General features: G+C 35.8%; 1 protein-coding gene across 2 annotated transcripts in view; it reads left to right on the top strand.

The window, feature by feature from the left end:
* The window catches only part of LOC112050427 (GTPase-activating Rap/Ran-GAP domain-like protein 3), a 229371-nt gene that overhangs the window by 176906 nt on the left and 29631 nt on the right, over positions 1–22834 (top strand). For both annotated transcript variants that reach the window (XM_052881151.1, XM_052881150.1), the window contains 3 exons: positions 5130–5222; positions 7345–7426; positions 20040–20143. In XM_052881151.1, coding sequence (XP_052737111.1) covers positions 5130–5222; positions 7345–7426; positions 20040–20143 — 279 coding nt within the window. The remainder of the gene's footprint in view (positions 1–5129; positions 5223–7344; positions 7427–20039; positions 20144–22834) is intronic.

Genomic DNA, 22834 nt, shown 5'->3' on the forward strand with positions numbered 1-22834 from the left:
CTCACAGCCGTGGATGCAGGAAGCATCACTACCCACTGCACCACGTGGCCGTCATGGTTTTAATGGTTCTTACGTTCGTTTGTCTGCATTATTATTATAAAAACAAAAACGTATCACATAATAAAGCACAAAGCTACCATTGAGCAGTTGCTACTTATTAGCATGTGTATCGCAACATTGCTAATAATGAGCATGCTTATTACCCACAACTGGCAAATAAATATGGAAAATAGTGTGATGCGGGAAGTAAAAAGTATCGAAATTCGTTAATAAATAACGAATTTATAAGGTACTAATTAATCTAAAATATAGAAATTCGCGTCGAATCGAGAACCTTCCATTTTTGAAGTCGGTTAAAAAGTAATTAAATATGGGTGATTGTTCTTTCTGATCTCACCAAGAAAAGGTGCAAAATTTTCAAAAATTTCCGACTTCAAAGACGTATTTAAGTTATTTTGATTTTAATACAAAATTACTAAACCGATTTTCATGAAAATAGATGGGACCAAGTATACTCTTTCAAATAAAAAAAATCGAAGTTAGTTAATAAATAAATGATGATGATGATGGTAACAAACATAAAAAAAGAAAAAAAAAACATACGTGTAGAATTGATAACCTCCTTTTTTGAAGTCGGTTAATAAGATAGATTTAATCAATAAAAATACGTTAAACGTATTCCCGATTAATAAAACATAAAAAAAAATGAAAAAAAAAAATAAAAAAATATACGTGTTTCTACACGTATGTGTGATTTTTTTGATAACCTCATTTTTTGAAGTCGGTTAATAAGATAAATTTAATCAATAAAATACGTTAAACGTATTCCCGATGACGTTAAAAGTATTCTTGATTTATTGAAAATAAATCGAATATAACATTGATCACTACATATTTTTAATTCGGCAGTATTATATGTCTCGCAGGGACCACGGGGAATTTATTCCCCGTGGTCCCTGCAGGGACTACGGCGCAGGGACCACGGGGAATAAACCGGAATTTCCCACTTGCTTTATGGTATCGCCACCACTTACACTGATTCTCAGAGAATCATCAGAATCGGTTGACAGGAATATATTTAATAGCCTTGATAAGAGTAAGTCTTATGTCATTTGGATCTCAGATTCCGAGTGCTAGCAGTACCGATAATTCTATAGAATGAAGACAAATTTATTATAATCACGACAACGGACTTAGCAGTTACAAAACTGTTAGAGGTAGTCTTCAAGAAATATGGGAAAACCTGAAATTATTTTAATTTCCTGTCAAAACTTAAAAATCGGCTTGTGTAGTGTTTGTCTAAAAGTAAAAGTTTTAGTACATTATATGACCTAATGTCTAAGAACTGACTCAGTTTAAGTTTCTTGAATCTTCAAGTAACCTACTTAAGAGATCAATAACTTTGTAAAGCATATCCTTAAATTCATGCCAAATTGTTAAGAAAGCCTAAAAATTCCATGCCACCAGTTTGGAATGTCAGTAACTTCTTAATAAGTTATTTTTTCAATAGTTATATCTTTGTAGGTACACTCTGAAAGGCGTGTATATGACCTAACATTACTTATTATAGGGATAACATAGTATAAAATCTGATGATTTTATTTAATTTTGGCCGCAATTTGGCTCAAAAACCGATAGAAGTATTTACTCTGGCTGGAAATTATTTGTAAATAAAATAATCACTATCATAATTTTTCTTTAGGAAATAATAAGTCTATTTCATTATTAAATAAAATAACTATCCACTACGACTAAATGCAGCAAGAATTAATATTAGTAATTTTTTTTTTTAAAAAAACCGCCTCGCATATGGTTATAGCAGAATGAGTAAAGACGTCACGTAAGAAATCTTCATAACGACTATATCGGTCAGCAGTGTTTTTCCTAAATAATTTAGTGTGAAATATCAATTATATGATGAAATCCCTAAAATTAAAAGTATTGAACTCCAATCCAAAAAATGTATGGTATGTTTTTAGTTCATTGATTATTTTTGAATGTGTTGAGAGTTGGAGTCGCGAGATGAACGAAAACACGTTAAGCACTGCTAACTGTTTTATTTATTAATATTTGTAAAATATAGTAAATGGCTGATGACATATACGACACTTGAATGTCAAAGAGTTGACAGTTTGAATAAATAATATCCACAGACAATAGATACTTATTACTGGCTACCATTGTACCGTAGACATGTATTTTTGCTACATTCCAACAAAATGGAATATTGTATTATGCACAGACACAGTAAGTCAAACTTTGTTACTAGCTTGTTCTCTAAATACAGCCTAATCGAATTAGAGATAATATTGTTATAAAAAGTTTTATTTTAATAATCACATTGGGGAAATAATACCATAATGTGGCGTCACCAGGCGAAAACAAACAGGCTCTCAGTATAAAGCTTCCAGTTACGGTCAATATTTTAATAGCAGCGTTTTACCTGAAATAAAACGCATATTAAAATACTTACCTCACTGGAAGCTTTAAGTAATTCCTGCCTGGTGATATATTGAGCCAATGAGCTAAAGTCGCGCTCAGCGATTTACGAAACTTCCCGAGCCCGACACCGCCAGGTGGCGCCACATAGCCAGACGTGACGTCAATAAAAGTACGAAAACTGGTATGAAATCGACGGAAACGGAAATGCTACTCTCAGTATAAAGCTTCCAGTGAGGTAAGTATTTTAATATGCGTTTTATTTCAGGTAAAACGCTGCTATTAATCGAGATGAGAGTGGAGCCGAGGGCCTCATAAATCTTACTTTATAAAGCAAAAAGGTCAACAACACTGCTCGATTAGCACTCAGGGCCAATAATAAACCAAGGTTAAAATAGAATAAGCAATGACGAATCACAACCAAATTCGTAATAGCTATTTGGAAAGCAAATAAAACATTTTCTCAATATTACAGAGACGAATTGAATTTAGTTCAGGAAATGAGATCGCGTTCAACAAGCTAGCTTTGAGGGTTCAACATAAATATTCTTGTACTGGGCGTCCAAGTGGGGTTTCGTAAAATTTATATTTACATATTATATAAATACTCGTAAGTATTCAAGTGGTAGAACAACAACACCACGTGGTAACTCAGTGGATATGACCTCCAATTCCGAAGGGTGTAGGTTCGAATCCGTTTCGGAGCGTGCACCTCTAACTTTTCAGTTATGTGTATTTTAAGAAATTAAATATCACGTGTCTCAAACGGTGTGTAAAAAAATCGTGAGGAAACTTGCATACCAAAGAATTTTCTTAATTCTCTGCGTGTGTGAAGTCTGCCAATCCGCGTTAGGCCAACGTGGTGGACTATTTGGCCTAACCCTTTTCATTTTCATTCTCCTTTATTTTTTATTTATATATATGAAAGTGGAACAACAACAAATGTGTGGTCTGGTCTGTGGTGTAGTCAAATCTCTTTTTGACAGCTCATCCGAGGAAGTACGATCACTATACTCATTTTGTTGCTGTGTTTTAGTCTGAATGGTACGATAGACGGTAAAGTTACAGGCACCTTTTTTTTTTTTTTTTTTACGTGGGGAAATCCTCATGGATACCTTCTCGCCACAGGGAGGCAAGAAGGTTATGTCGGACTTCAACCGACTAAAACCCCACGGTGTTCCGACTCGCCGCCTGATGACTGAGCCACGGGAACATTTCGTAAACTACCGCAACCCAGCCAGCAAAGTTACAGGCACCTATCCTATCCTATCCTATAAGTTACCTATCTTTCATAATCTTCAATAATCAACAATGATGCTTTTGGTATAGTGTCATTTTACTGTTTTCAACTATAACTTTGAATTGTTATACGCATTAAAATCCGTAGCGTAATTTATAATATCTAAGCGTACCAACGCGAAAAATTTATATACTATGCAAATATAGCATAGCTACAAAATAAAACTACTTGTAAGGTTGTCGAGTGAAGGCAGGCGTGAAAACTTCATTAGGTACGTTTTAATTTCAATAATTAAGAACCCGAACTCATAGCTCACAGCTCCCACGTCTTTGAAACCTAATAGAGAAGTTCTCCTCGGAATATCATACTCACGTACGAAATTTATCGAGATAGCCCGGCTAATTTCGAACCCATCCGGGGCTCTTATTCGTGACCTCGTTTCTCATCGTGAACTTCTTGGCTTACATCAGTTAGTACATTGCCTGCCAGTGGCGTAGCTTGCATTGGAGGGCCCCTGTATTAAGTTAGTTAAGGCGCCCAATAGCCGAGTCGCAAATCCCAAAAATCTCTTTAGCAGTTTTTTTCTCTGGGAAACAGTGTGGGGGCCCTTTAAGTGTGAAAGCAAGTTTAACTTTGTGTTTTACAGCCTGACCCCCTATATCGAATCCAGGACCTCGTGAAACAAGGCCTAATCACTGGACCTCTCGTTGGGCAGTTATACACTGTGTCGCTTACTTGTTATATATATTTCTTTTCTAATTTTATATGAAGCATTAAGTATTCTGTTGGGTTTTCTTTCTTAACAAAATCCTAGTTGCAGCCCGCAGATGGAAATTTGATAGTACAGTCGTCAAACCCGATAAAATAAATGATGATGATGATTCCCTTATTTTGTATGAGGCTTGAAGTCTGCCAGTTTACGCATTTACGCATTGGAACATAGTGGAGAATTTGCCTAACCCCTCTCATTCTGAGGGGAAAATCGTTCTCAACAGTGAGCCGAAAATGGGTTACTAATTATGATGATGATGAAAATATTAGCAATTTTCAAACTATAATTTACCTACTTAAAGGTGTACAAAATTATTTATAATTACTTATTGGAAATAGTACGATAAAGTTCTTGTCTTTTGGTTGCGCGTGTCATCATCATCTCCTTACCCTTATCCCACTTAAGTGGGGTCGGAAAAATATGTCAATCTTTTCCATTCGTCTCTATTACTCGTCAACTCATCATCCACTCCTTTTACACACATGTCCTCTTTCACACAATCAAACCATCTCTTCTTCGGCCTTCCTCTCCTCTTATAACCTTCCACTTGCACATTCAACATTTTTCTAATAATATGACTTTCCTCTCTACGCATTACATGTCCATACCAAGCTAACCTTCTTGCGCGTGTAATCTCTTTTATTATATAGTACTAATTATATTTCTTTATCTTTGCAGTTGTCGGCCTCAATCGAGGCCGGCGGTGCGGCGGACACAGTGGTGCGACGATACCGCCTCGAAAATGGCAACTCGCTTGGAGAAAAAGATGAGGTAAATAAATAGTAACTAGCAATTATTCATACTGATGAGCTCTTTATACACACCTCAATAAAAAAAAATAAACCAGTGACGGAACGAATAAAAAAAAAGTGTGTGTCAGCTCCGACACACGAATGGAGTTTACTCTTTCAGATCGACTGTGTAAATAAGTGTATGTTGCCCAGCAGCATACACTATGTACGTCTCAATACCTACGCCTGAAAAGTGAAAGGTACGCAACCAAGGAGCAGCAGGCCGCACGCATGTGCACGCTGTTGGTGGCAGCGCACGGTGAAAGGTGCGCAGAATAGGTTGCGCACAAAAACGTAATTAAATAATTCGTTCATCGAATTTTACTGCCCATATTATTTTCATACGGGGGGCTATATATGAAAAATCGATTCTTATGGAGTAAACTCCAAAAAAGCTTACATACACTACACTACAGTCTCGAGATCTGCTTAGATATTTTCTCTACCATAAAATTAACCCGGCACCCGGCACTCACACTATGAATCCATAAAATATTTCTTAGCTCTACAAATTGAGTACCTTGAAATTTTTCAATCATGCCATGCACGGCATGTAAGTATTTTTTTTTTTTGAGAATTTTTAACCTCGACTAATATAAGTTATATGCCACTTAAGCGACGACGCTATAATTTTTTATATTATATTTTATATATCCGATATACAAGTATTTTATTTAAGTATTTTACCATCTTAATATGAATCGCTTAATTTTTAACAGATCATTTATTGAAACTAAATTATCTGTTATTGAAACGGAACGTAATTTATTTCTGTCTACATTATTTTATGGTAAATAAATAATATTATTAAATATTTATATATTGCTTCACATAATACCTAAATCTGACAATATCATTATGTATGCACTGTTGAACAAGAAAAATTTCAAAGATGAGAAAACTCTAGAAAAACATTCATGCACTAGTGGACGACCACCGGTTGAATCGACAGGCTTACTTAACTATAACCTAATCGAAAAAGTTCGATTGACAACGGTTTTAGCTGCGTCATTCACCATTAAGAGAGGACGTGATCCGACTTCTGATGGTCCGGGTTTGTTGTTGATGTCTAGCGTACTTCTAATAAAGTTTAATCTCTGACACATATTTAAGTATATTTTATTACACGCTTTATATTAGCTTCACTTGTAACTATTTATGTAAGAAAATCTTGGAATCTTAATTTGACCCACTTCCCGGTTTTCGATTACAATGAAATTTTGCACACGCTCTAGGTTCTGATGGCAATAAATGACTTACTAAGAAACGTCATTACAAATTCAATATGGCGGCCTCCCCAATCACTTGTAAGAAAGACAAATCTTGGAATCTTCATTTTGACCCACTTCCCGGTCTTCGATTAGGATGAAATTTTGCACACGCTCTGAGTTCTGCTGACAATACATGATTAGCTAAGAAACGTCATTACAAATCCAATATGGCGGCCTCCCCAAGATGGCGGACTAGCTGTTTGAAATCCACCCCCATAAACATGGGTAATAAATATGGGTATCAAATTAAAGGGTTTGCTGTCAGGAATACGAATAAAATAGTTACGTGAATTAAATCTAATATTTTTAGTGCGTGCTAAAAGCGTGTTTTTGAAATTGTTTTTAACTTACGTTTTACATAACTGAACTCAACAAAACGGCTGTAGGTATGTTCCTATATTATTATATTACATACATTATATTTTAGTCTATCTGTCTATTTATTACAATTTTCAATAATACTAAACTATAGATGACAGATTTTTATGTTTTACTGTGATCGGTGATACGGATTTTTATACAACTAAATATCTATGAACTAAATAAAGGATTCCATGGAGCTAATTCCTCAAATAAAAGCCTCAATAGCTCAACGTTAAGAGCGGTCGGACTCATCACAGAGGGGTGGTGGTTCAATCCCCGCCCCGTTGGTCTATTGTCGTACCCACTCCTAATACAGTCTTTCCCGACTAGTTGGAAGTGCATGCCCCGGGCCGGATTCGAACCCACACCCTCCGGTATGGGAGGCAGAGGTCATATCCACAGGGCTATCACGGCTCTTTAGACTTTACTTTACAAATTATTTTTGTTTATAATAGATATTTGTTTCAGTTATTCGGTCCACCCAGCGCGCCAGTTCTTGAAAATCCTGAGTTCCAGACGCGATGGTATTTCAAATATTTTCTTGGAAAAAGTGAGTTGTAATTTTATTTACGCTATACACGCGTAGAGTAGTTTGGGCGTGAAAACGCTATTCAAATCGGTAACTAGATTTTTGGACGTCCATACGCATGAGTACTAGTATGTCCCTCCATCCTTCAGAGAATATTTCGAACAATCGTACTAGTAGATACACTAGTATTATAAAGCTGAAGTTTGATTGAGTAATGCTAATGTTAGGAACAAAGTATACCTCTTTCTGCTGATTCGAATTTAATATTATTTTTGTTAGTCTATCCGTCGAAGAAATCAATAGGCAGTCATACAATATCGCACTATGAGTACAACACATATAGAAGCAGAGCCCCAATGAAAAATGTGGCAAAAACGCAAAAAATATTCTTTTATATCACGCCGCTAAAGAACCTTTGTTATATTTGTATCTGAAGGACATAGTTGTCGATGTAATTACAGGTACTTAAGGCTTAACATTTGATATGTACATCGGGCAGCACAACGTTTCTTGCATTCTTCTACAAAGTGTTACACTGTTTATAGAAGATGGTTTCCCATTCACCATCCGGTGAGCCATAAATTTTGATCAATAATAATTACTTACTATATAAAAATTGTAAAAAAAAATGTTTTCATTTAATATATCCCTGCTAACTGCCCCTGTAGCCAAGTGGCACGTCGATTCTTTTTCTACAATCGCTAACGCTTCGAAAACTAGAAAAATGTATGGGAATGACAGATCTTGATCACGTGACCTATCGATAGCAAATGTTTTACAATTTTTCTACATATTACACTTAGCTCCATACACTACATATACACTACACTTGGCTCCAGGGGCAGGACTCGAACTCTGGTCCTCATGATCCACTGGACCAACAAGCCGCCGTTATTACAAAGAAAGAAACAAGTTTTTTATTCGCACCTTAACCAAATTGCGATACCTATTTTGTGGGAATAAAGCAAATATTTTCTCTAGTTAATATTTATTGGATTGATACAATTCACTTTGTGAGAATCCAATAAATATTAACAAGATTGTAACCACTCGTTTTCTATTTGTTTATTCGTTCTTCTGGCAAATACCTATTTAGGTCTGGGTACAATAAACCGATAGAGTAGCAAAATAAGGATATCTCATGTTTACCAAATAAGATAAGGTTAGGTGGATGCTAGATAGATTCATAACTCAAAACGACTAGGGGATGCTTTTGACTGTTACAAAGTATCTATATTTTGAAGGCACTCGTATTTCTTGGAATTATAGAAATGAAAGACTATAGATAATCTCGTCAAAAACTCGAGTGAATCCGTATTTATTATTGTGAGATTTGAGATGTCGAGTCCTTGAAAATTTTAAAGTTAACAAACATGTTAATAGGGTAGGCATGATAATTTTTTTTGGTTGTTTTTTTTATTATTATTCTTTACAAGTTAGCCCTTGACTACAATCTCACCTGATGGTAAGTGATGATGCAGTCTAAGATGAAAGCGGGCTAACTTGTTAGGAGGAGGATGAAAATCCACACCCCTTTCGGTTTCTACACGGCATCGTACCGGAACGCTAAATCGCTTGGCGGTACGTCTTTGCCGGTAGGGTGGTAACCACGGCCGAAGCCTCCCACCAGCCAGACCTGGACCGATTAAGAAAATCTCAATCTGCCTAGCCGGGGATCGAACCCAGGACCTCTGTTTTGTAAATCCACCGCGCATACCACTGCGCCACCGAGGCCGTCAGACCGTGTACTATTAAGATTTTGTTTTTTTGGAAAAGACGGGGGAATAAGGTCATGGTTATTTTTACTATTCAGCAAAATACAATATTTACAAAATAACAACTATGCCTTTTGTTGACTGGCGGGAGATTTTATTATGTTTAGAAAATATGGCTAATATTCATAACAAGTAAGAAAATTTTCATTAAGTAGCAAATCTTTTGTTCTTATATTTCGATATTAAAGCTTTCTTTTATATCCTCGTAGCACCAAAGCGTCATTTCTTCAATTCAAATAGCTATATAAAAGAACGTTCACGTTTAATTAACTTTTTCGCCGGTAATTTTATATCGGGAGGTACTCGTATAAGGAAATGGAAAATTTATGAAAATAAGCGGTGAGCGTCGCATGGCGTTACGTCGCAAATGTGAAGGAACCGCAACACGTCCGGGCGCGTAATCTCGCGCCTACGTGCGTGGCATTTTAACTATTGAGAGGTGTAAATGTTGTTTTTCCAAAATCATTTACTTTGCCACATAGTCCAGGATCCGGGGCGCATTTTTACAATTGATTACTGTCAAGTTAATTTTCCATGAGTAGCTTCATCTTGATGACACTTAACTTTTATTGTTTATGAAAATTCTATAATAGAATAGCTAATAGGGTGACTAGGTAATAAAAAAAAATTAAATGGAAAAAATACTCAAGGTGAGTAATTCTTTTTCAGGTAACGAATCGATAAGGGCTTTTAATTAGGCAGGCATAATAAAGAAAAGCTCAGTATTTCATATCACGACCGAAGCATCAAACCCAGGACAACTGATACGAAGCCACATTGTCCAACCTAAACATTGCCACATTGACAGCCGCGTGGCGCAGTGGGTAGTGACCCTGCTTTCTGCATCCACGGCCGTGGGTTCGATTCCCACAACTGGAAAATATTTGTGTGATGAGCATTGGTGTTTTCCAGTGTCTGTGTGTATTTATACATTATATAAGTATTTATATGTAGTATATAATTGTATATTAATATTATAATATCAACTATCTTAGCACTCATAACACAAGCTACTCTGTATGCTTACTTTGAGGCTAGATAGTGATGTGTATTGTTTAAGTATATTTATATTTAAAAAAAAAAAAAAAACCTAACCAACGAGGCGGTATCCCAAAATATACCCCAATAAATTTTACCGGAACAATAACTTTCACGCTAATTGAACAGTATTTCCTTTACAATCTTCACGCAAACTTTGATAAAATTAATGATGAACGCTAAAATATTTACATTTAAAATAATCCGTAAACGAACGATGAAAATATAAAGTTTTATTTAACTTACAAAATCTCAAGAGTAAATTTAAGATCTAAAAGTTTAAATACTTTAAGTGAGTGCAAGCTGCCGTAGAATCTTATGGTGAGATGCAATCGAAGATGGAAGCGGACTAACTTGTTAGTAAGAGGATAAAAATCCACACCCTTTTTGGTTTCTACACGACATCGTACCGGAACGCTAAATCCCTTGGCGGTACGCTTTTGCCGGTAGAGTAGTAACTACCACGGCTGAAGCCTTCCACCAGTCAGACCGGGATCAATTAAGAAAACCTCAATTGACCCAGCCGGGGTTCGAACCCAGGACCTCCGTGTTGCAAATCCACCGGCAAAGACGTACCACCAAGCGATTTAGCGTTCCGGTACGATTTCGTGTAGAAACCGAAATGGGTGTGGATTTTCATCTTACGCCTAACAAGTTGCCCGTTTCCATCTTAGATTGGGTCATCAGGTAAGATTGCAGTCAAGGACTAACTTGTAAAGAATAAAAAAAAATTACTTACCTACCTATAATTTTAAGTAAAAAAAAAATTAGAGGCAAGTTCGATAGTTTCACCATACGAAAACTAGAGTTGCACTAATATGAATATTTTATGAACATCCTTGGAAAAACAGAATTAATATTTCGTTTACCCCAAAAACGCTTTTATACGATTGAATAAACACACGCTATATTATGTTTTATTCAGTGGGGAAACTCTAAATAACGAAGACATTCGTTGGAAATTGCCAGTATTTACTGGAATTTGCAGAAAAAGCAATAAATGGAAAATCTAAAGCTTATACCTGGATGTGGATCATGCACTTTTTTCTCCTATACACCTTTCAACCCATATTCGACTCACTGCTGAGCACGAGTCTCCTCTCAGAATAAGACAGGTTAGGCCAATTCCACCATGCTGGCCCAACGGGGATCGGCAGACTTCACATACGCAGAGAATTAAGAAAATTCTCTGGTATGCAGGTTCCCTCACGATGTTTTTCCTTCACCGTTGGATACACGTGTTATTTAATTTTGTAAAATGCACACAACTGAAAAGTTGGAGGTGCATGCCCCGGACCGGATTCGAAACCATACCCTCCGGAATCAGAGGCAGAGGTCATATCCACTGGGCTATCACGGCTCTCTTTCTCTTAGTTTCTTATCTATATCTATCGTATCTTTCATTAGGTAGTTAATGGCAATACTCTAGTTATAATTCTGAGCAGAGTCCATTATTATAAAAATAAAATTAATAAATATTTAGGTATGACAACATTTAACCAAAGAACAATGTCAATAGGAAGTTTTAGAAATGTTATTAGTGTACTATTTTATACACAATTTCAATTATTCATAAAAATTCTTACACCAAAGGAAAGATTTATTATCTAGGAGTGACATCTATCTATCTATCTATATATATAAAAATGAATTGCTGTTCGTTAGTCTCGCTAAAACTCGAGAACGGCTGAACGGATTTATCTCATCTTGGTCTTGAAATGTTCGTGGAGGTATAGGGAAGGTTTAAAAGGTGAGAAAAATTAGAATAATAGCTGGGAAAACCATAAAATCAACCCTTTTCTATTTCCCATATAAACGTTTGAGTTTTAAGTAGGGGTAGGAGTAGGGTATGGGTAGAATAGAGGTAGGGTAGGGGTAAGGGTAGGGGAAGGGTAGGGGAAGGGTAGGGTAAGGGTAGGGGTAGGGTAATATAGAGTAGGGATAGGGAAGAAGTGCACATAAGTCAAAGCAAAGCTTGACCGGGTCCGCTAGTGGGCTATAATTATCCCCGTATTTCCATTGAAATGGGTACTACGCGCGTGAAACCGCGGGGCGTCTGCTAGTCAAGCCATAAATCTATAACAGGGTTTCTCAAACTTTCGGCCCCACGAACCCCAGTTAAAATTTCCAAGTAACAGCGAACCCCTTAGTAACTAAGGAACCCCCCCTCACCCCAAAGAAATAATTACCTAATTTGACTGTTGAAGAAAATGAGGTTTTTATTTGAATAAAAGTTAACACATAAAGTACCAAAATAAATGCCTTTGTAATATTAATATGCTGGCTGTGCTTGTTTCTTGTCAATTTTAAATTAAATGATTTCAATGTTAGGAGTAACTTTGAACAATTTTAACCTTAATTCTGACTCGGTATCAGTTATCAAGCCACCATTACGTAAATCTTGTCGCGAACCCCCTGCCGTCGAATGGGGAACCCCTAGGGGTTCGCGTACCCCACTTTGAGAAACCCTGATCTATAACATCGGCTCTTGTTATACAAGAGACTGTTAAGTGATAATATTGCGAATTGCTGTACTACCCCGGGGGGTAAGTGCGGTGAGTTGGCCCGATTGTCGCTGAGTAGCTCTTCTCGTAGCTCGTTCAAATCATTCTAAAATCTTTCAATAAAATATTTTAGAGAGTGTTGAATTACTTTAATAAATTATTACTCAAAACCGATTTAATTTGTACCTACTAGAGTGGTATGTAACAATAGAATATACACTTTACATCATGGCACTAAAAACACATTATGTAACTTAAATGTGCAATGTGAAAATAAATGATGTTTGAGTTTTTTAATAAACGATTATTGATCATCACCAATAACAACCCGTATTTAGCTTATTGTTGAGGACAAGTCTCCTCTGTTAGGCTAACAGTCCACCACGCTAGCCCAATGCGGATTGGCAGACTTCTTACACGTAGATAATTAAGAAAATTCTCAGGTGTGTAGGTTCCCTCATGATATTTTACTTTCACCATTTGAGACACGTGATATTTGATATTTTAAAATGTCTGAAAATTTGAAGATGTGCTGGACCGAATTCGAAAATACGCTCTCCGAATCAAAGGCAGAAGTCAAATCCACTGGGCTATCTCGACTTATTTAGGTGATAAACAACAATTTTCCGATCAGCGATATCCAAATTATTTTTATTTTACCTACTGTAGTTTGTGTGTGTTATGTTAACGTTTGTCTTAGCTTAGGCATTTGTGTTATGTGTAACAAATAATATTAGGTAACATCATCCACTTACCTATCTCTACTCTACTATCAACTCAACTATCTCTACTTACTTTATAGCTCATATAGTTTGTACACTCTCACGTACAGAGTGTACGTAACGTACGTAACTATAGTAGGTACTTTGTTCATCACAGGGAGAAACTTTGTAATGAACAAAATACCATACTCGTAGTTGTTAAATATTTCGAAATAACACTGTTATTGTCACATATATATTCCCTTTACCATTGTACATAATGAAATACACTATTTGGTTCTATTTCGTGAGAAGTGGGTACCTTTATTATATTGTATAACGAAATCTCTCAAAGCTTTGATCGAGTGAGGGTAACATATTTCCTTCCAATTTCATTTGAGGCCGCTAAAATGTAGCTTTGACCTTTAAGGAAATATTAATTACTTGTAAAGTAAGTAAGAACAATAACTAACTTTCTATACCTACTCTAATAACTTCAATCAAATTACAATCAGGTAAATGACATGCGGCTTACTTAATAAATATTTAAATTATTAACAAAAAAGGGTTAAAGGATAAAGCAGTAATTACTATCGCAGTTTACGAAGAATCCCTAAGAATTGCTTAGCTGCCTTTTAAAAATTTGTAAGCGGTTTATAGTATCTATGTAAAACGTACTCGTATGACTATCGCAGTTTACGAAGAATCCCTAAGAATTGCTTAGCTGCCTTTTAAAAATTTGTAAGCGGTTTATAGTATCTATGTAAAACGTACTCGTATGACTATCGCAGTTTACGAAGAATCCCTAAGAATTGCTTAGCTGCCTTTTAAAAATTTGTAAGCGGTTTGTAGTATCTATGTAAAACGTACTCGTATGACTATCGCAGTTTACGAAGAATCCCTAAGAATTGCTTAGCAGCCTTTTAAAAATTTGTAAGCGGTTTATAGTATCTATGTAAAACGTACTCGTATGACTATCGCACTTTACGAAGAATCCCTAAGAATTGCTTAGCAGCCTTTTAAAAATTTGTAAGCGGTTTATAGTATCTATGTAAAACGTACTCGTATGACTATCGCAGTTTACGAAGAATCCCTAAAAATTGCTTAGCTGCCTTTTAAAAATTTGTAAGCGGTTTATAGTATCTATGTAAAACGTACTCGTAGAACACTATGGCTAAAAATGGTGTCAAAATGGTAGGGATAAAACACGCTTCTGCGGCATGAGATACTTTCAAGGTACTTTGTAATACTTAAGTTACATAACATACCTGCATTACACGCAGTAACTTTTCCACTAAAGTGGAGGATGGCAAACTTCCCAGTCCCGATTTAATAAGAGCTTCGCGGAGTATAGGTATTAATTGCTTCACATATCTTCTTTTAACGAAAAGAGAGAGCTATTTCAAAATCTCTTATGCAACTTTCATTAAGTTTGAATTAAAAGCTCTAGTAAATCGGTTTTATAATTTTCTTACAACCGTGATAGCCCAGTGTGGACATGACCTCTGCGTCCGATTCCGTATTCGAAACCGGTCCCGGGGCATGCACCTCCAACTTTTCAGTTGTGCATTTTAAGAAATTAAATTTCGCGTGTCTCAAACGGTGAAGGAAAAACATCGTGAGGAAACATGCATACCTGAGAATATGGGTTGATAAAGAATTAATAAATATTTTTTATTCAGGAATAACTATTATGTCCTTTAGATTTATGTATATATTTTCTTAAATATAAAGACTATTCAAAATGAGTAAGGTTGTTTTTGGTTATAGGTATATTTTCTTGCGTGGGCAGTGGGCACACCAATCTGTACCATCGTTATCATCATCATCATCATCCTTATTTTAGCTGATAGACGTCCTCTGATGAAAACAAGTGGATAGAGGTTTTGTAAGGCCTTCCAAACACCAAGGTCTTGAGCCTCTTGCATCCAGCGGGTCCCTGTTACCCCCATTATGTCATCATCAATATAATGGGAAGTTTACCAACACTGCTCTCTTTTTTTCCCCGCCCATGGCCACTTCAACTCCGTTTTCAATGTGTTCTACGTATATAAATATACTCGTCTACAATTTCAAGTGCAGAGCTTACAACAATACGGGGTAGAACCAATTTGTATTTGTACGAGTATATACAAGGTAAGCTTGCCTGACGTATCAATACCCAGTCGAAATGAATGAAACTAGTAAGCAGGTTTAAGACAGTATAGTTTGGCAATTTCATTCGTAACACTCCCGATGTTCCGCGCGGGGCGTGTAGTGATGAATGAAAAACCCACGACTGATGCACGTCACTTCCCAGCACGCGCGATTGCACGCTCGCGCAAGTATTTCCCCCTGTCGCCCGCATATCATGGGGATGTTATCAACGAACTTGCCAGACTATAGTTTTTCACTTGTGACATAGCGTGTTAGTAAGGAAATAATTTTAGAAATAACTACTTTTATTAAATGGTGGGAGTTCGTTATTAAAATACCAGTCATCTGATACACCGATTTGTTTATTAATTAGTAGAGTTATGTACTAACAATCAGATTGTTATCTTTGAAATCAATCAAAATCACTTGAGTATTCACTTCAAGATTGCTCAAAAGAAGGTATAAAGATACAATACGAAGGTAGACAAGTGTCAAGTTGGATAATATAAAGAAATATTCAGAACATGTTGACATACGACGCTGTCCTACTTATTTTACGCCTTATTTAGGAACAGAAAGAGGTTTTCCCTTTGTTTCCAACCTCGGATTTCTTTACCGCACACAATTCTTTACCTAGCAATTGCTTTAACAGAATTTCAGAACATAAAGTATTTATTTTAATAGTAAGTAGCTGACGATTTTTACGATTTCTATCGCTGATAAACATGCCGATTGTTTCATAATTTCATGAACTTTGTTTTTTTAGTAATAATTGACGAAACATTCATTCGACGGTTCATTTGATGTATTTGACAACTATACGTTGGTTTTAATTTAAACAGATTTTCTTGCTATTTTCACAAATATTAGGTAATTCTAGTTAGATCCAAGTATTGCGATACCTTTTCCTTTTCAGTTTTCATCGAGATTCTACAATAAACATGTAGGAGTATATTGAGTAAAAACCATAGATTTACGAGTCGGTACAGAAAAACAATGAATTAATAAAAATACGCCAGCAAAGTAACGGGTTTTATTTATTTGGTCCACTAGTGATTGTTAAAGTATTTACATAATTACAATCTAAAAAATACAAATACAAGACTCTGTACAATCAAAATCAAATAGACACGGCATGGTGATTTCCGTAATATAAAAATAAATTAAAGAGTACATAAGAAAAATACATTTTACAGTTAACAAAAAAATAAACATTTTACAACTACTGTTTGAGTGTTATATAGTATTTTGTTAGTTATAATAAACGAATACCTCACGTAGATTTAACAGTCTGAAATGGTGATAGATTAATATACAATTTAAGGCTTCCTGTTTCAGAACTGGGTTGGTATCAAAAAGTTATATTGTCTGACAGCCTGCCGTCAGCTTGCATCGTAATACTCCAAAGTTTTGACAGTTGAATCTGTGTTTAAAGTTCTAAATAAACACATAATTATGTATACCGCGGAAGCGGGATACCTCATCATCATTAACCCATATTCGGCTCACTGCTGAGCTCGAGTCTCCTCTCAGAATGAGACGGATTAGGCCAATAGTCCACCACGATGGCCCAATGCAAATTGGCAGACTTCACACACGCAGAATTTTATTATTTTTTTCAATTAAGGAAATTCTCTGGTATGCGAGTTTCCTCGCGATGTTTTCCTTCACGTGATATTTAATTTCTTAAAATGCACCCAACTGCAAAGTTGGAGGTGCATACCCCGGACCGGATTCGAACCTAGACCATCCGGAATCGGAGGCAGGGGTCAGATATCCACTGGGATATCACGGCTACTACCTATTATACATTAATATAATTATTTGGCATTATAGTTTATAGACAAATAAAGAAAAACTATTTCTGTTTGATAGTCGACTGTATATTTGCCTGTTCGCGTTAAGTTGGAAACTACTTAATGTATATGCACGTATTTTTTCTAACTTATTTTCTCTATTTAACTTAGCGTAACTGTATTCAGTTACCCTAAGTTTGAACAAAAATCGTGGTATTTGGGTAAAATTATCATTCAACGCGTCACCACTAACTTCCTTCACCTCAAACTATAAATCTTTGCAAATGTCGAGGGATACATACTTAGAAACTACTTGGCTACCCTAAATCTATAATCTCTCTCCACAGAGTATAACAGGAGTTAGGGGTATTATTGCGAGGCGCGTATAGTGCTCCGAGGGATCTCGACTACGGAAACCGCTGACATAATATTCTCTAAGCAGCCCCTTTTATAAGTTATAGTCTTTATGTAACGGAATTTTGTGCTTTCAGTATTGTTCGGCGTAGTTTTCAGGGTTTTAGCTATCGTGAGTGATTTCTTCAACATTGCAATAGAAAATCGTGATTATAGTGGAGAATCCCCGATTTGTTTTGAAGTGCTAAGTAATATGCTGGTTGGACTGTCATGGACCTGCCAATGCATAGCTTTAAGCAATGTGCTAAAAACATTTACTTAGTCGAGGTTACTACAACATTGATGAGTTCCTTAAAAATAAAAGCGCTTGGAGGCCATTGGATCAGCTTCCACCTTCAAACAAAAAGTAAAACTATAAGAAATTGTAATGTTATCATCAATTGTAAATTATAATACTGTATGATTTTTTAAAAAGAGCAACTGTTGAGTTTCTTGCCGGTTTCTTCTCAGCAGAACCTGCCTTCCGAACCGGTGGCAGAATCTTTACAAATAGTCAACTGACGTGTCAAAAGTGCTTGTAAACTGAGCCTACTTGAAATAAATGATTTTCGATTTTGATTTTGATTTTGGCTCACCCAACAAATAAACTTAACTGCAGATACGCTCAATGTATAAAATCCATTCCTATCATCCAAGTTTAAAGTTCTAATAGTTTCTGAAAATTAATATTATACTAGCGGACGCCCGCGACTTCGTTCCTTGGACCTCTTTAATTCGGGCCTATCGCAAAATCCGTACTTACGGATATCTACTAACTATAAACTACCTCCCTGCCAAATTTGATCTTAGTATGTCAAATGGTTATCGAGATTTCGTGATGAAATGACCTGTCGCATTTATATATTAATATTAACCAGTCGTGGTTTCTTTTGAAGGAGATAAAGTAATACAAATATTATTTGTCTATTCATGTCATAATCGCGCGTGCACATTTTAATAATACAGAATATTTCATTAAATTAATAGGCAGAAAATAAGCTCATTAGTGAGCGAAATCTCATTAGTACTATTTTGGTTTCATTTTCTGTTTGACTTAATAAAGTAGGCACCTACCTAATCTTTATTGAAAGGAATCCAATTTTGTGTAAGAAATCTTTTATAGTATATTAAAAAGAAATTTTGCCAAGATTAGGCATAAAGACATTCAATAATCTCGAAGGTAGCTCAAAAGATCTCCTAAACTCCCCAGTAATTGAAATGTGATCATAAGTTTCATCTTAAAATAAATTAAGGTCATGTAAAACTTCCATTTCAGAAATAAAAAACATCCCTCATAAAGTACGAGTGTTTGTGATTTCTATGACATAGACGAATCAAACAGGCTTGTAAATTGACTCTTTTGAGAAGTTGACTCGTATTTCTTACATTACTTTGAATTGAATATAAATAATATCTATACTAATATTATAAAGTTTGTTTGTTTTTTTGTTAAACGCGTTAATCTCAGGAACTACTGGTCCGATTTGAAAAATTCTTTCAGTGTTACATATCCCATTTATCGATTATCGAGGAAGGCTATAGGCTATATATTATCCCCGTATTCCAACGGGAACGGTAACCACGCGGGTGAAACCCTGCGGCGTCAGCTAGTAATGATTACCAAGTTATAAAATATAACTGAATAAGTTAAGGCTACCAGAGTTCTAAATACGTTATGATCATTTAAGAAGTCGTTAACTCCACGGGGTATTCGTTTTACATTTTACTGTATTTTCATTTAATTTTTAGAGTTCCGTATAAAGTATCTCTTTGTTGTCCGTCTGGCTGTCTAGACCCTTTATTGTGTTACACTTCGACTTTTGTTCAATTCATTATCAACGTTCCTGAAGCCTGTTGCTGAACAAGGTTTCACTGTTGATCACTTTAATTCTTTACAGTGATCAACAGTGATCAAGTCACTTAAAATTACAGTATTTTTGTAAATAACACTATTCATTAAGATGGTCAAGGATGCCTTAATCTCTACCGCTAGTATATGGAGCCCCGGAGGTAAAAGAAAAGACTTAGGCCTAGTTCGGACTACTTTAGTATTTTAGTCGAGTACAAACGAATTTTGGGCGGTAAATTCATAAATTATTAAGTTTGAAAGGTTTTAGCGGGTAATATCTGAATTTGCTCAACCGCTCAAGAAAAAAAATTCACCAATAGAAAGCTACCTCCTTACTGAGTAACACTGTTTATATTTTATCCCCTTTATTCCCACGGGAACGGGATCTTCTTGGGTGAAACCTTGGGCTTCTGCTATTTACAGTAAATACATTTTATTGCAGTGCATCAAAACTACATCGGCGTGGATGGAGCGCGAGAGCCGTACCTCTTAAGTGTGGTGCAGGAAGGCGCGGGACTTTTACGAGCTATTCTCTTCAACAAGATGGTAAGAACTCATACACTCAACACAACACATAGTTAATAGGGTGTTGTAGTACATATAAACAAGTATTCTTTTGTGAGGATTTACGAACAAAGAAGCATATAATTACGCTTATTATAAGCGACTTTAGAAAAGTAAGAGGAAGATATTAGCATATACCTGTTAAGTATTTATATATAAATAAAAATAATAATAATACCATTATTTGCGTATATAAAACATTCTGCAAAGTGAATTTTGCTATACGGCGGCATATTGATATGGTGTAACGTGACGTATAGCAGCGTCAGTGATTGTACTATTATTTTGTGGTAGAGGAAACACATCGAGCAGGTCCCAGGACTTGTGACCTTTGGAGTAGGTTTAAGGGATCCCTTTAGAATGCATAAACACTCACCTTCCCTGCCTGACATGTTCCCTATCCCATGCCCACACTAAACAATTTATGGTCAATAATTACATCACAAAACATTATTGCGATTGCCTACTATTGTTATTTACCTTGAGATAAAAACTTTTTGGGACAATTCGTTGGCCTGACTTGAGATTCGAGCCCTGTTGGAGCTCATTATCTGTAGTGCAACTTGCTCACTACGGAACCAGTGAAGCAGTTATAACACAGTCTTAGGTAGGCGAACTTTTTTACATGATTTCATGGGTGTTTAAAACAAATGAGATTTTGTTGTACATCCAAGTGGCCCAATATTAAGTACGTTTACCTAACTAATTTAATATGTCTACGATATATATTATTTCGGAGTATTTTTCACTTAACATGGCTGATTTCAGGTAATCTAGGGATTCTGAAAATAATATTTAAGATTAATCGCAATCTTTTGCTTCTATGACTATCGTAGCTACTTTAAATAACTTGAGAGGTATACTGCCAAAAATAAATTATAAAATTAGTGTTAACGGTCAAATAAAATTAGATACTACGACCTTAATTAACCCAGCGTATATTTTTATACCAACGCAACGCAAATGTGTTCTTTACATGACATTATCGCCCACAAGGTAACATTTGACTAAAAATATGCAGGACTAATAAAAAATGAGAAAAAAAATATTACTAGATTCAAGACTGCTTATTTTTATGACCCAATAATAATAATAATAATTACTTGCTATAAAAGTTATCCTAAATGAGTCTAAATCTTGAACCCTGGGTTGAGACCATCAAAAAATAATAATAAACATTTATTTTAAAAAAGTCTCAATACCAACCTTGAGTTGGGTTAGTTTTTTTTTTATTCTTTACAAGTTAGCTTTTGACTACAATCTCACCTGGTGGTAAGTGATGGTGAAATCTAAGATGGACGCGGGCTAACTTGTTAGGAGGAGGATGACAATCTACACCCCTTTCGGTTTCAACGCGACATCGTACCGAAACGCTAAAACGCTTGGTGGTACGTCTTTATCGTTAGGGTGGAAACTAGCCACGGCTGAAAGACTCCTACCAGCCAAAAAGTGTGGTGTGTTGTATGTTGTATACTACAAACCTTAGGGTAAATTTAAAGCCCATAGTCCTACACCTGGTGGCAACTTGATCGGATCTATTTTCGAATATAAAAAACAGTCAATTTGTTGGCAAAGCTGCGTGGAAATATTGACATTCGCATTCAATAACAAAATGTTCTTAGAACATCGCCATTGAAGCCTGTATCTACTTAAAACTTCAAGAAAAAACAAAAAACTTTGTGTGTGTAAAGTTTCGTAAAAGACTCTGAAAATAAGAAAATGTTTTAAATATTCAAAGCGTATAAGTGCAGGTCGCAGATGTTTTCTTTTACCAACTGCATTTTATATATCATTAGAAATTGGAGGCTGCGGTATTGTTGGCTCTGTTACACGTTTATTGTGCAACATTCGTATGTTTTTTTTTGCAATTCGTCCTAGAATTCGCATCGGTAAAAAATCTGTGACTACAGTCTAACCAATAATTTAACTACATAGTATTAATATTACAGCGGTATTGCGTAGTATACTGGTTGGTGGTTATAAAAATGCATTCTCTTTATTGTAAAAGTACAATTTTAACTATTGAGAATATTTTTAACATAAGGTGCACATAATAAATATTTGTAAAATGATAACTCCGTATGTTTTGCTTACTGGCAATTAATAAAACTTAACATTAAAAACTTTCATCCTTTAAATGCTACTTCTAGCAGAATCAGAAGTTGAAGTGGATTACAAAAATAAGTAAACCCAATGTCAAACAAAGGTTACATAATTCACAACATTTGTCAGGACAACTTCTTAACAAGTCAAACTGTAACCAAAATAAGACCCTAGAATTGCAGATGACCTTGAGCGGAGTCACGCACTTGTGAACGTTGTGTGTAGGGTTACAGACGTCTTTGATAGTTAACCAACACTCCCCTTTTTCACTCAAGTCACTCTCCCCGCCTATCCCAAGAAACCCATAAAGAATTACACAACAAGTAATGTGCTCGAACACAACGAGCACAATGAAGCCGACCTGACGTCGAGCGCCTTATATGGTAAGTTATTCCTGCCAACTGATCGCTACCCCTCTCAAAATCCCTACTCTTTACGAAACAAGTCACGACACCTAGCGTCGGCACGAGCCAACATAAGATCGAGCAACGTCATATCCGTCCCAGACTACTATTTCCAACACTACATTTAGTACTTATTTTAAGGAACCCATTTGGGTATTGTGCCAAA

The sequence above is a fragment of the Bicyclus anynana genome, chromosome 4, assembly GCF_947172395.1.
Source record: "Bicyclus anynana chromosome 4, ilBicAnyn1.1, whole genome shotgun sequence".
Taxonomy (NCBI): domain Eukaryota; kingdom Metazoa; phylum Arthropoda; class Insecta; order Lepidoptera; family Nymphalidae; genus Bicyclus; species Bicyclus anynana.